At 41.5% G+C, this 14055-nt stretch overlaps 1 protein-coding gene across 3 annotated transcripts in view; it reads left to right on the top strand.

Annotated features, from left to right (window-relative positions):
* LOC128232845 (uncharacterized) overlaps positions 1-14055 on the top strand; it is a 383378-nt gene that overhangs the window by 20617 nt on the left and 348706 nt on the right. The window contains exon 5 of one of the 3 annotated variants that reach the window (XM_052946615.1): positions 8381-8530. In XM_052946615.1, coding sequence (XP_052802575.1) covers positions 8381-8530 — 150 coding nt within the window. Of the gene's footprint in view, positions 1-8380; positions 8531-9163; positions 9186-10693; positions 10709-14055 lie in introns of those variants that run through there. The other 2 variants (XM_052946639.1, XM_052946631.1) reach the window with 2 other exon arrangements.

Raw genomic sequence — 14055 nt, 5'->3', positions numbered from 1 at the left:
TGAAGCAAGGGCAGCAAGTCTTGCTATATGGTCTCCCATTTTGTTGGAGATTCCACTACTTTCTATTTTTAGTAACAAGATTTTAAATTTTATTTAGTCTTCAACATAAGGCAATTTATTTATTTCATTGGATGGTGCACTGTTTGTTGTTTGTGTATCCATACCAAAATGTCTTACAGTGTGCAAGCAATTTAACATAGTTTTGTCAGTGTGCAGGCAATTGAACCAAGTCCTGTGTGTGTGCAGGCAATTGAACAATTTTAAAGTCCTGTCAGTGTGCAGGCGACTGAAAAAAATCCTGTCAGTGTGCAGGTATCTGTACGAAGTGCTGTCAGTGTGCAGTCAATTATCAAGTCCTGTCAGTGTGCTGGCAACTGAACAAAGTCCTGTCAGTGTGCAGTAATGAGAATCAAATTCTGTCAGTGTGCAGTCAACCATCAAGTCCTGTCAGCGTGCAGGCAACTGAACAAAATCCTGTCAGTGTGCAGTCAATCACCAAGTGCTGTCAGTGTGCAGGAAACTGTGACAAGTCCTGTCAGTGTGCAGGCAACTTTGTCAAGTCCTGTCAGTGATTATCCAGGCAACATGTTTCACCAGTATGTTTTTCAATATTCTTTGAGAACAAATATCAAGCAATATTGATTACAAAGGTTAAACTCTTTTGCTCAGGTGAGCGATTTAGGGCCATCATGGCCCTCTTGTTTATAATTGTAGTGCAAATGATGTGATTTCCTGCATTCTTACTTAAAAAAACCCTGCTATATAGTCCTGTAACTGGAAAATAGTTGTTTTTCATATGTTTTTGTTTTCTTCGAATTATTTTAATTTAACAATATCTCCAGGTAGTGAGTAGTAATGTTAATATTAACACCGTTGACGTACCCAATGAAATGTGTAAAATGCGTCTCCTGCTGTCTGCTGTCCTTGTACATAAAAGGGGAGATCACATGAATCAAGCGATAGTACTCAAATAATTATTAAATGCAATAAAGTAATCTATCAAACACTCATTCATTCAGATAGGAGACTATCAAGTAGGAAACAATATCTTATTCAATAATATTACAGTGACAATATTGCAAACTAAACCTTCAAGCTGGTTGATGTCATCTGCATGCGCGTGCATGTTTTTGCTTAGAGAACTATGAGATCGCCGGACTCATATGAGGCATGAGGAGTTTGTGTTTAGACATGTTGAAATTCTTAGAGGGAATGTTTTGTTTTTATGTAAGCTTACAATCGAAAATTCAACTTAAATTGGCATTCTTAATTTCCGATGCTCAATTGCAATGTCAATGTGAGGAATCACCTGATTTCAACAGGGTTCTCACATTGGTCACCACGGATCAAAACGGATGTGACAGAAAAGATATGAAAATATTTCTCAGTCTATAAGTGACATTGAGAGAAACATTTAAGATTTGCTTGTATTTTAAAGATGCAATCCTTGGCCAAAATCTTTTTGTGTTAAATTACAAATGGAGTACCCCTATCAATTAACTCATCTTTTTTAATTTGAAATCAAAGGCCAATAATGTTTTTAATTGGAAAGATGTATTTGTCCATTGTATTTCACACGTAATGCCAGTTTATAGTGGGGAGAGTTGGGTTGAGCCACGAATGTGGTTGTCTGATGCAAAATATTCCAGACACGCCTTCTGGCGATCAGCCAACCATTACAATAGCAGATTAGCACGTGACTATACAGCCTACACACCTTCTTGCTATCCTAAGATGTTTATTGTGAATATTGATTACTGTTTTGATAAGGCTTGTTGCTGCGGGGCTTTAAGGTGTGTGGTGTTGATAAGGCTTGTTCTGCGGGGCTTTAAGGTGTGTGGTGTTGATAAGGCTTGTTGCTGCGGGGCTTTAAGGTGTGTGGTGTTGATAAGGCTTGTTGCTGCGGGGCTTTAAGGTGTGTGGTGTTGATAAGGCTTGTTGCTGCGGGGCTTTAAGGTGTGTGGTGTTGATAAGGCTTGTTGCTGCGGGGCTTTAAGGTGTGTGGTTTAACAAATGTGTGTCGGTATTAAGCCTCCCCGCGGGAACACACGTTGGGCTTGGCAAGGCATATTGGCCGAGTATAAACTCTGTTAGAGCAAATAAATAGGCTTAAAATTCAAAATACATAATTGTTAAGATTGTGCAAGGAGGTGTGATTTTGGATGTTCAAAATGCTTCCAGCGGAGGAATGAGCATTTGTTTTGCAAAGAGCAATTGATTTCACAAATCAGTTTTAGCTGTAAATTCCACTTAACACTACAGTCTGGAAACCAAGGTTATTTTATGTTAGGTGGCAGTAGGAAGAATATTACAAATGCATGTCTGTCTCAATGATTGAATTGAGATTGTGTCAGGCCTGTCATATAGGCAAATTCTGGTTCAAGACAGGAACTCAATCTAGTTAAGCTGTCTGATGGAAATGGTTTGTTTAGGAATAAACTTTCAGAGAATGTAAAAGATCAATGTTATATGTTTTTTGTAAATCTTGGGTATGGTTAGAAATCACTTTAATTGGTATAATGGATGCCTTAACCCATTTCATTCTGAGACCAAGTTAGATATGATACCTTGAATATCTGGGCATTTTCCAATAACTGATAAGCCATCTGCCTTTTTATGACCATTGTGTTGTATAAACACTAATAACTTCTTTATTATTGGTACAAGACCCAATAAAGATTACATATTTGGAAAGGAAATAAAAATATGCACATGTTTATGTAAGTTTTATTAGCAAATGATTTTAAATAAATTATTTTTTGCAAGTTAACCAGGTGATGATGAAAAAAAAAACACCAAAAAATAAATATGCACAAATTGAAAGCAAAAAAAGCACACATAATTTTTTTCAAATGTCACATAATCCAACGTATGAAAGTTTCTAAATTAATCTGTCTTTAAAATGCAGAAAGAATTATGCATATATTTCAAATCTATAAAAAGTTATAACAGTTTATATCATCCCATGTCCACTTCGGAGCAAATCGGGCGGGGGGATATTCATCGCGATGTTGGTTGGAATAGCAGTTTGAATCCTCGACCAGTAAGGTCCAGAAGTCTTGCCCCCATAACAGTTTTATTGATAAATGACAGTAATGCAATATCCTGGCTTTCTTGGGTCATATTGTTCTTTAGGACCACCATTCTTTGTATTCCCACTTGGAAACCTTGGGGTGATCCTCTTTGTCATTCAATCATTCTAGAACTCCTCAAGATCGTCATAAAAACTCCACCAAATAATGCAAATGTAATAGTTTGTGATTTCTATCGATGTTTTAATATGTCTTCTGTTTGTATCAAACAAATTCACATAAACTTCGTCATTATAACCATCCCAATATCACTATCGTCACTGTGGTCGAGAGTCCTATCCATTTCAACCAAAATTTGCATCAAAATCGCAATAAAAAGCTTAAATTTAACTCGATTTTAGAGTTTTAAAATTATTTCTTCATTAAAATTTTATGCGCATCTATCTGCGCATAACATCCGGTCATTCCGGAAAACGTATAAACCGGAAACAATACAGTCAAAACGAAAGTAAATAAAGTGAAAGTTCAGTACGTCAAAAACTACACCTTTTGGTGTATCCCGCATGTAAAGGGTAACTACACCAAAAGGTGTATCCCGAATGAAATGGGTTAAGATAGCTTTTGTTTTTCTTGCATACAGGACTTGTGTTTCCGGTCATGTGACCGGTTCTGGAAAAACTTGTCTTACACCCCCCATGTAAGATGAGTCACGTGCAACAACGCTCCACTGCTTATTTCTTTTATTCTATGGTTTATGAAAAGTATATTATGCAATTTCAATAAAGCGCAATTAAAAATATAAGTATACAATGCTTTTAATTAAAATTTAAAATAAATAATCATAGAAGCGCGATTTTTAAAAGAAATATTTGATGTCGATAGTGATTTAAAATTACTGTGCTTAATGATGTCAGTACACAACGTCGCACGTGCTTTTGGTGAAATGTACATAAGTGCGTTTTCTACGTCAAATTTTCCTCAAATTCATAATTTTAGGTATGCAAGAAAAAATATCAATCATGTTTTTCTGGTCCGGATCCAAAAATCCTACCCTCTGGCAAGCCTCGTTACCGGTTTATGCGCGTTCCCTCGGTTTGCATTTTTCTATCCGTACCGGAAACACATGATCGATACTTACAATAAAGAATCTGTGTTTGAACTTAAAGGGACTGTACACCAGATTGGCACCAAAAAAAAGTTTTTTTCTGTAACGAATCTCAGGTCAATTATTTAATAAAATGTTCTACTCTTTGATAACATAATTGGAAAAAGAAATACTTAAATGTAAAAAAAAAAATTGCAGTCAAGTGTTGTATCCACTGTGCTATGAAGGCTTACCTTAAACGGTTGGAATATTTAAGCTAAATACCTAACGTGATAATTTCGACTAGCCAATCACGCATAAGGAATGAATTCTACTAGGTAGACATACTTTAGTAATCTTTTTTTAATGGAAAAATATGAAAAAACTGCAAAAAATGTTTTATTTGTTAAATATGTGGAACTTCAGTAAGTAAGTTTCAATGCATTGTACTCATCGATGCCAAGTTTATGTCAGTTTTCGACATTTTTCTCTTTTTTTTCGCTATTTCATCATACAGAGTACAGCCCCTTTCAACTCTGTAGATATTGCATGCCATTTTTACAAAATCCCATTTGAAAATGAGGTATCAAAAAAATAAAAAAATGTGGTTGTGTTAGAATTGCTCTTGAAATTAATATTTTGTGAAAAGGCTGTGTTCCATATATCAGTAGTGGCATCATCTCTCTTAATTAATGTGCTCTTGTTTAGCAGATTTATTTTAACTTAAGGCATCTATTGTAGTTGAAAAACTTGTATTGGTAGAAAAAACTTGTCACCAGAAAGGTGATTTTATTGCTTGTTACTTTAGTAATAAGATATTTGTACAATGCTACCTAGAAAACAGTGTTCTTTTTGTAAACAGGAAAGCTGAAGGGCACAGATTTATGTGATTGCTTTTCCATGGACAAGTAATTCCTGTAAATATTGATGAAATCTCTCAAGAGAGTAAGGAAAAATGCCAATATGAAGTATGAACATGACAGGGGTAATGGGGCAGACATGATTAATAACTGCTTGCACTCAGCTTATTCTTTCTCATTATCATAATGCTTTGTAAAGTATTATTCAGCATTTTTTCAGGTTTTGATGCAATTGTCTGATGTTTTAAAGGTGTTTAGAGATATATAAATGTTAGCTGTTTTTATTTTGTTTTCAAAAGGTGTATTTTAATGTATGCCAAACCATTCTGCAGCCTTTGCATGTTGTATTTCTACTTTTTAACAACAGCTATTTATGTCAAAACCTTTCTTTTCCTGAATGTGATTGTGTGTGTCTAAAGAACAATTGAGGTGTTTAATTTTCATTCCTATCAGACTTGCAGAATCCTGTTCCTGCAGGTGTAGGTCCTACCAGACTTGCAGAATCCTGTTCCTACAGGTGTAGGTCCTACCAGAATTGCAGAGTCCTGTTCCTGCATGTGTAGGTCCTACCAGAATTGCAGAATCCTGTTCCTGCATGTGTAGGTCCTACCAGAATTGCAGAGTCCTGTTCCTGCATGTGTAGGTCCTACCAGACTTGGAGAATCCTGTTCCTGCATGTGAAGGTCCTATCAGACTTGCAGAATCCTGTTCCTACAGGTGTAGGTCCTACCAGAATTGCAGAATCCTGTTCCTGCATGTGTAGGTCCTACCAGAATTGCAGAATCCTGTTCCTGCATGTGTAGGTCCTACCTGAATTGCAGAGTCCTGTTCCTGCATGTGTAGGTCCTACCAGACTTGGAGAATCCTGTTCCTGCATGTGTAGGTCCTATCAGACTTGCAGAATCCTGTTCCTGCATGTGTAGGTCCTACTCAACTTGCGGGTAAAATCAAGTCCCTGCATGTTAAGGTCCTCCCAACCCTGCATGTTTAGGTCCTCCAATCCCTGCATGTGTAGGTCCTACCCTACTTGCAGATTACTGTCCCTGCACTTGTAGGTCCTCTCGTCCCTGCATGTGTAGGTCCTCCTGTCCCTGCACATGTAGGTCGTCCCGTCCCTGCATGTGTAGGTCCTACTGTCCCTGCATGTGTAGGTCATCCTGTCCCTGCATGTGTAGGTCCTACCTGACTTGCAGATTACTGTCCCTGCTTGTGTAGGTCCTCCTATCCCTGTATGTGTAGGTTCTTCCGTCACTGCATGTGTAAGTCCTACCTGACTTGCAGAATTCTGTCCCTGCATGTGTAGGGCCTCCTGTCCCTGTATGTGTAGGTCCTCCTGTCCCTGTATGTGTAGGTCCTCCCGTCCTTGCATATGTAGTTCATCCCGTCCCTGCATGTGATGGTCCTCCCGTCCCTGCATGTGTAGGTCCTCCCATCCCTGCATGTGAAGGTCCTACCGTCCCTGCATGTGTAGGTCCTCCTGTCCCTGTATGTGTAGGTCCTCCCGTCACTGCATATGTGTAGGTCCTCCCGTCCCTGTATGTGTAGGTCCTCCCGTCCCTGCATGTGTAGGTCCTCCTGTCCCTGTATGTGTAGTTCCTCCCGTCACTGCATGTGTAGGTCCTACCGTCCCTGCTCCCGTCCCTGTATGTGTAGGTCCTCCCGTCCCTGTATGTGTAGTTCCTTCCGTCCCTGCATGTGTAGGTCCTCCTGTCCCTGTATGTGTAGGTCCTTCTGTCCCTGCATGTGTAGGTCCTCCCGTCCCTGCATGTGTAGGTCCTCCTGTCCCTGCATGTGTAGGGCATCCCATCCCTGCATGTGTAGGTCCTACCGGTCTTGCGGAATACTGTCCCTGCATGTGTAGGTCCTACCCAATGTGCAGAATCCTGTCCCTGCATGTGTAGGTCCTCCCATCCCTGCATATGTAGGTCCTCCCATCCCTGCATGTGTAGGTCCTCCCGTCCCTTTATGTGTAGGTCCTCCTGTCCCTGCATGTGTAGGTCCTTCCCTCCCTGCATGTGTAGGTCCTCCCGTCCCTGCATGTGTAGGTCCTTCCCTCCCTGCATGTGTAGGTCCTCCCGTCCCTGCATGTGTAGGTCCTACCGTCCCAGCATGTGTAGGTCCTTCCCTCCCTGCATGTGTAGGTCCTCCCATCTCTGCATGTGTAGGTCCTCCCGTCCCTGCATGTGTTGGTCCTCCCGTCCCTGCATGTGTAGGTCCTCCTGTCCCTGCATGTGTAGTTCCTCCCGTCCCTGCATGTGTTGGTCCTCCCGTCCCTGCATGTGTTGGTTCTCCCGTCCCTGCATGTGTAGGTCCTACCGTCCCTGCATGTGTAGGTCCTTCCCTCCCTGCATGTGTAGGTCCTACCCAACTTGCAGATTTCTACATCCCTGCATGTGTAGTTGAGGCATGATTATCATGTAAATTGGTCAATTTGTTTTCCAGTCTCCCTATGGCTCAATCTTTCTCCTTTGTCTTCTCCAATTACCAAGATGGAACATTGCAGCTCTATGGACATTCATTGTTTTTACTAGCGTATTTTATTTTATTTACTTTTCAAATGTTTTGCTCCTCTTCAGAATACAGATATAAGTATGTGGGTATTTATAGCATGCAAGCAGTTTGTCTTGAGATGGGCTTTAAGCGGGTGCGCAAGCAGGTGGCACAGGTGGCGGCCTAGCTTTCAGGTGTTAATAACAATTTTCTTTTTCTCTGTCATTAATGCAATATTTTTCACCAAATCTACATGAAACTTATATTTGTCAGCATGATATTTATGACCAGTGTGGATATGGGTTATGTCTCATAAACAACTATGTCAAATATTTAGACAAAATTTTGTGTTAAAGTTTCTTAGTTCATCAGTAATCATCCAATATTCAAGAAACTCCAAATATTTGTGAACATAATATTTAAGCCCAGGATGAATATGCATCATCTCTGGTAAAAAATAGATCTCTAGGTCAAATCAAAAACAATAATGTGACCATAAATTCAACAGTGTTTATCCAATCTTCATGTAACTCAGCTGGAATGTTTGTCAGATCAATGTGAATATGGGTCAGCAGCATTTACTTTTTCCTGTTTAAACATTCAAACATCCTGTTGTTAAATCACATTTGTCAAAGTGAAACATTATGTGTTAATGCAATGTCCGCATTAATTCCTTGTCTGTTACTGGTTTGGTTCTGATCAATCAGCATGCTGATTGTGATTGGTTGTAGAGGATACTTACCTCAAATTGTCTTGATCTCTGCTCTGTGTTCCTAGTGAACATAAGTGAGCATGTTATAAAAGCAAGCCATCAAATAAATGCGCTTTTAAAGAATAAATTAGAAAGTGTTCATATCTTTCCTGTGTTTAAAATGAAAACAAATTTCTAAGGAATATTACCTTGTCCTTTTCAGACGACAGCAATTCGAGTCACATGGTGATGGTGACCTGGCAGGTTTCTGGGGATATCAAAAGTTACCATGAGAACATCAGCATCATGGGGTATACAGAGGTGCTGATCAGACCCCGGTTCACGTTCTCCACAGTGGGGCATTACACAATAGGTAAGGATTAGCATGGCTGGGTTAACATAGATGCTGACCAGACCCCTGTACACGTTCTCCACAGTGGGGCATTACACAGTAGGTAAGGATCAGCATGGCAGGGTAAAAATAGATACTGACCAGACCCCTGTACACGTTCTCCACAGTGGAGCATTACACAGTAGATAAGGATCAGCATGGCAGGGTATACAGAGATGGTGACCAGATCCCGGTACACATTCTCCACAGTGGGGCATTACACAGTAGGTGAGGCTCAGCATGTCAGGTTATACAGAAATGCTGACCAGACCCCTGTACACGTTCTCCACAGTGGGGCATTACACAGTAGGTAAGGATCAGCATGGCAGGGTAAAAATAGATACTGACCAGACCCCTGTACACGTTCTCCACGGTGGAGCATTACACAGTAGATAAGGATCAGCATGGCAGGGTATACAGAGATGGTGACCAGATCCCGGTACACATTCTCCACAGTGGGGCATTACACAGTAGGTATGGATCAGCAGGGCAGGGTATACAGAGATGCTGACCAGACCCGGTACACATTCTCCAGAGTGGGGCATTTCACAGTAGGTAAGGATCAGCAGGGCAGGGTATACAAAGATGCTGACCAGATCCCGGTACACATTCTCCACAGTGGGGCATTACACAATAGGTAAGGCTTAGCATGTCAGGTTATACAGAAATGCTGACCAGACCCCAGTACACGTTCTCCACAGTGGGGCATTACACAGTAGGTAAGGCTTAGCATGTCAGGTTATACAGAGATGCTGACCAGACCCCGGTACATGTTCTCCACAGTGGGGCATTACACAGTAGGTAAGGATCAGCAGGGCAGGGTATACAGAGATGCTGACCAGACCCCGGTACATGTTCTCCACAGTGGGGCATTACACAGTAGGTAAGGATCAGCAGGGCAGGGTATACAGAGATGCTGACCAGACCCCGGTACACATTCTCCACAGTGGGGCATTACACAGTAGGTGAGGCTCAGCATGTCAGGTTATACTGAGATGCTGACCAGACCCCGTTATACTTTATCCACAGTGGGACATTACACTGTAGGTGAGGCTTAGCATGTCAGGTTATACCGAGATGCTGACCAGACCCTGGTACATGTTATCCACAGTGGGGCATTACACAGTAGGTGAGGCTCAGCATGTCAGGTTATACCGAGATGCTGACCAGACCCCGTTATACTTTATCCACAGTGGGAATGTCAGGTTATACTGAGATGCTGACGTAACCCCTGTACACGTTCTCCTCAGTGGGGCATTACACAATAGGTCAGGCTCAGCATGTCAGGTTATACACAGATGCTGACCAGACCCTGTTATACTTTAGCCACAGTGGGGCATTACACAGTATGTAAGCTCAGCATGTCAGGTTATACAGAGATGCTGACCAGACCCCTGTACACGTTTTCCACAGTGGGACTTTACACTGTAGGTAAGCTCAGCATGTCAGGTTATACAGAGATGCTGACCAGACTCTGTTATGCTTTCTCCTCAGTGGGCCATTACACAGTAGGTAAGCCAAGCATGTCAGGTTATACAGAGATGGTGACCAGATCCCTGTACACGTTCTCCACAGTGGGACTTTACACTGTAGGTAAGCTCAGCATGTCAGGTTATACAGAGATGCTGACCAGACCCCTGTACACGTTCTCCACAGTGGAACTTTACACTGTAGGTAAGCTCAGCGTGTCAGGTTATACAGAGATGGTGACCAGATCCCTGTACACTTTCTCCACAGTGGGACTTTACCCTGTAGGTAACTCAGCATGTCAGGTTATACAGAGATGCTGACCAGATCCCTGTACACGTTCTCCACAGTGGGACTTTACACTGTAGGTAAGCTCAGCATGTCAGGTTATACAGAGATGCTGACCAGACTCTGTTATGCTTTCTCCTCAGTGGGCCATTACACAGTAGGTAAGCACAGCATGTCAGGTTATACAGAGATGCTGACCAGACCCAGTTATACTTTCTCCACAGTGGGGTATTAAACAGTAGGTAAGGCTGAGCATGTCAGGTTATACACAGATGCTGACCAAACCCCTGTACACGTTCTCCACAGTGGGGCATTACACAGTAGGTAAGCTCAGCATGTCAGTTTATACAGAGATGCTGACCAGACCCCTGTACACGTTCTCCTCAGTGGGGCATTACACAATAGGTCAGGCTCAGCATGTCAGGTTATACCGAGATGCTGACCAGACCCGTTATACTTTAGCCACAGTGGGGCATTACACAGTATGTAAGCTCAGCATGTCAGGTTATACAGAGATGCTGACCAGACCCCTGTACACGTTCTCCAGAGTTGGACTTTACACTGTAGGTAAGCTCAGCATGTCAGCTTATACAGAGATGCTGACCAGACCCCTGTACACGTTCTCCACAGTGGGACTTTACACAGTAGGTAAGCTCAGCATGTCAGGTTATACCGAGATGCTGACCAGACCCCTGTACACTTTCTCCACAGTGGGACTTTACACTGTAGGTAAGCTCAGCATGTCAGGTTATACAGAGATGGTGACCAGATCCCTGTACACGTTCTCCACAGTGGGACATTACACTGTAGGTAAGCTCAGCATGTCAGGTTATACAGAGATGCTGACCAGACCCCTGTACACGTTTTCCACAGTGGGACTTTACACTGCAGGTAAGCTCAGCATGTCAGGTTATACAGAGATGCTGACCAGACTCTGTTATGCTTTCTCCTCAGTGGGCCATTACACAGTAGGTAAGCACAGCATGTCAGGTTATACAGAGATGGTGACCAGATCCCTGTACACGTTCTCCACAGTGGGACTTGACACTGTAGGTAAGCTCAGCATGTCAGGTTATACAGAGATGCTGACCAGACCCCTGTACACGTTCTCCACAGTGGGACTTTACACTGTAGGTAAGCTCAGCGTGTCAGGTTATACAGAGATGCTGACCAGATCCCTGTACACGTTCTCCACAGTGGGACTTTACACTGTAGGTAACTCAGCATGTCAGGTTATACAGAGATGCTGACCAGACCCCTGTACACGTTCTCCACAGTGGGACTTTACACTGTAGGTAAGCTCAGCATGTCAGGTTATACAGAGATGCTGACCAGACTCTGTTATGCTTTCTCCTCAGTGGGCCATTACACAGTAGGTAAGCACAGCATGTCAGGTTATACAGCGATGCTGACCAGACCCAGTTATACTTTCTCCACAGTTGGGTATTAAACAGTAGGTAAGGCTGAGCATGTCAGGTTATACACAGATGCTGACCAAACCCCTGTACACGTTCTCCACAGTGGGGCATTACACAGTAGGTAAGCTCAGCATGTCAGGTTATACAGAGATGCTGACCAGACCCCTGTACACGTTCTCCACAGTGGGGCATTACACTGTAGGTAAGCTCAGCATGTCAGGTTATACACAGATGCTGACCAAACCCCTGTACACGTTCTCCACAGTGGGGCATTACACTGTAGGTAAGCTCAGCATGTCAGGTTATACACAGATGCTGACCAGACCCCTTTATACTTTATCCACAGTGGGGTATTACACAGTAGGTAAGCTCAGCATGTCAGGTTATACAGAGATGCTGACCAGACCCCCGTTATACTTTATCCACAGTGGGGTATTACACAGTAGGTAAGGCTCCGCATGGCGGGGTATGCAGAGATGCTGACCAGACCCCCGTTATACTTTATCCACAGTGGGGTATTACACAGTAGGTAAGCTCAGCATGTCAGGTTATACAGAGATGCTGACCAGACCCCCGTTATACTTTATCCACAGTGGGGTATTACACAGTAGGTATGGCTCCGCATGGCGGGGTATGCAGAGATGCTTGTGGTTGGGAAATTGTCTCTTAACCTAGGACCCACAATCTCGTAACGTGTCATCTCTGCAGTGTGAGACACTGCATTGTCTATATGCAATATTGAATTATTGAGGGGAATCCCCGGCCTTGTCTTCTGCTGGGCATGTAGAGGTCCTGGTGGACTACCTGTTAAAGTAAAAATGTATATAGTTACGACCCGCTCAATTGAAAATATTTGTGGCAAGAAAGGATTCATAATAGATTACTTACAAAATTATGCAAGTTTTATTTTTTGAACTAAAAGTGATAAGAGTAACTTAATAGTTTTTAATGTACTAAAATGTACCGTAAATGACTGGGTATTAGACGCACTTTTTTCCCTCAGATTTCGATGAATAAAATGCCTGTGTGTAATAACCAGTAACAAGCTTTTGAACTTTTTTTTCTGATGTCGATTTCAGGCTGAGAGTTTGTTTAGATTTATGTAGAAAGGGATGTTGCTCGCATCGTATCGATCAAGTATATACGGGTTAAAACGTCAGTAAATGAAGATCTGGATATGGTATATCATAAGATGTTTATAATTAAAAAAAAAAATTGTACGATTAAAATCATTAAATATTTTTTTGAATAAAACAATAATTAAACATGCATATAAAAAAGCTAAGTTGGGCACTGTCAAAATATTTTTTGTCAGTTGTACGATAAGGTGTGAAAAATTTGCACTGCCTTTAGACCTGTTTAACATACCAATACTACAAACTGATGCGATAATGGTCTTGTTTTTTCGCACTTTTCCAGGTTCTTTATTCTTTTCTGTCTGTTGACATTTTGAGAACAAACCCGTACAATTTAAGGTTTTTGCATAACCACTTTTCATTCTCGACAGGTTATCATTTACAATATACTGTCAGAAAGAAATCTTACAAATAGTCATAAAAGGTACTTTTCAGTGCCATCAAGAAACAAATTTTTAGTGCCTATCCTAACATGAAACAAATAAAAATGAAACATATTTTGCATTATCATTGTGTGGTTTTAAAGATAATCATCGCGTTTTTCACGAATTTTTTTTTTTCATCACTGTCAACGAACATGGTGGCCAAGATTGGCAGACGATTTTGACATTTTTTTTTTGAGTCCTTTAACCCAAAATATAGATTAAAGTTTTTTCTCAGATTTTTCACGGATTTACGGTATGCATTTGGAAATATCTGAACAAAATAGGCTTTGGTCAGTGTGGCTTAGAATCATCCAGTGGATGTCTACAAACATGAGGAACATGTATTTTGCACAATTATTGGTCAACCAGGCCATCTTGGGAGGTGGGGATCTGCTTCTTTTCCACATGGCCGACTGTAACTTTTCTTCGGGGTCATATATATGCTGTATCATTTATGAGCAATTATTTTTAAGAATTTTTTTTTTTATATTGCATTATTAATGCACAAACCTTCATATTTTGTAGATCCTCGGTAAGTATTTTATGAATTGTTCCAAAGCCGACACAGAACATCTCACATAGCGTCATTAACTTTAACCATCGGTCCTTTGTATGCATCAGCGATAGACGTCACCAACGTCGGACCGTATTCCTTCTTTCTTTCTCTACCGTCGTCATCTTTTGGTGCCATTAAAAAGTGCGACTGTTCTTAACACTAGTCATCTGTATCAAATTTTATGTTTATTCTATGCGATTGATGAGGCCATTTTGTA

The sequence above is a fragment of the Mya arenaria genome, chromosome 1 (genome assembly GCF_026914265.1).
Source record: "Mya arenaria isolate MELC-2E11 chromosome 1, ASM2691426v1".
Lineage (NCBI taxonomy): Eukaryota > Metazoa > Mollusca > Bivalvia > Myida > Myidae > Mya > Mya arenaria.
Note: the sequence above shows the minus strand (reverse complement) of the source record. Positions and strands in the feature narration are given on the sequence as shown.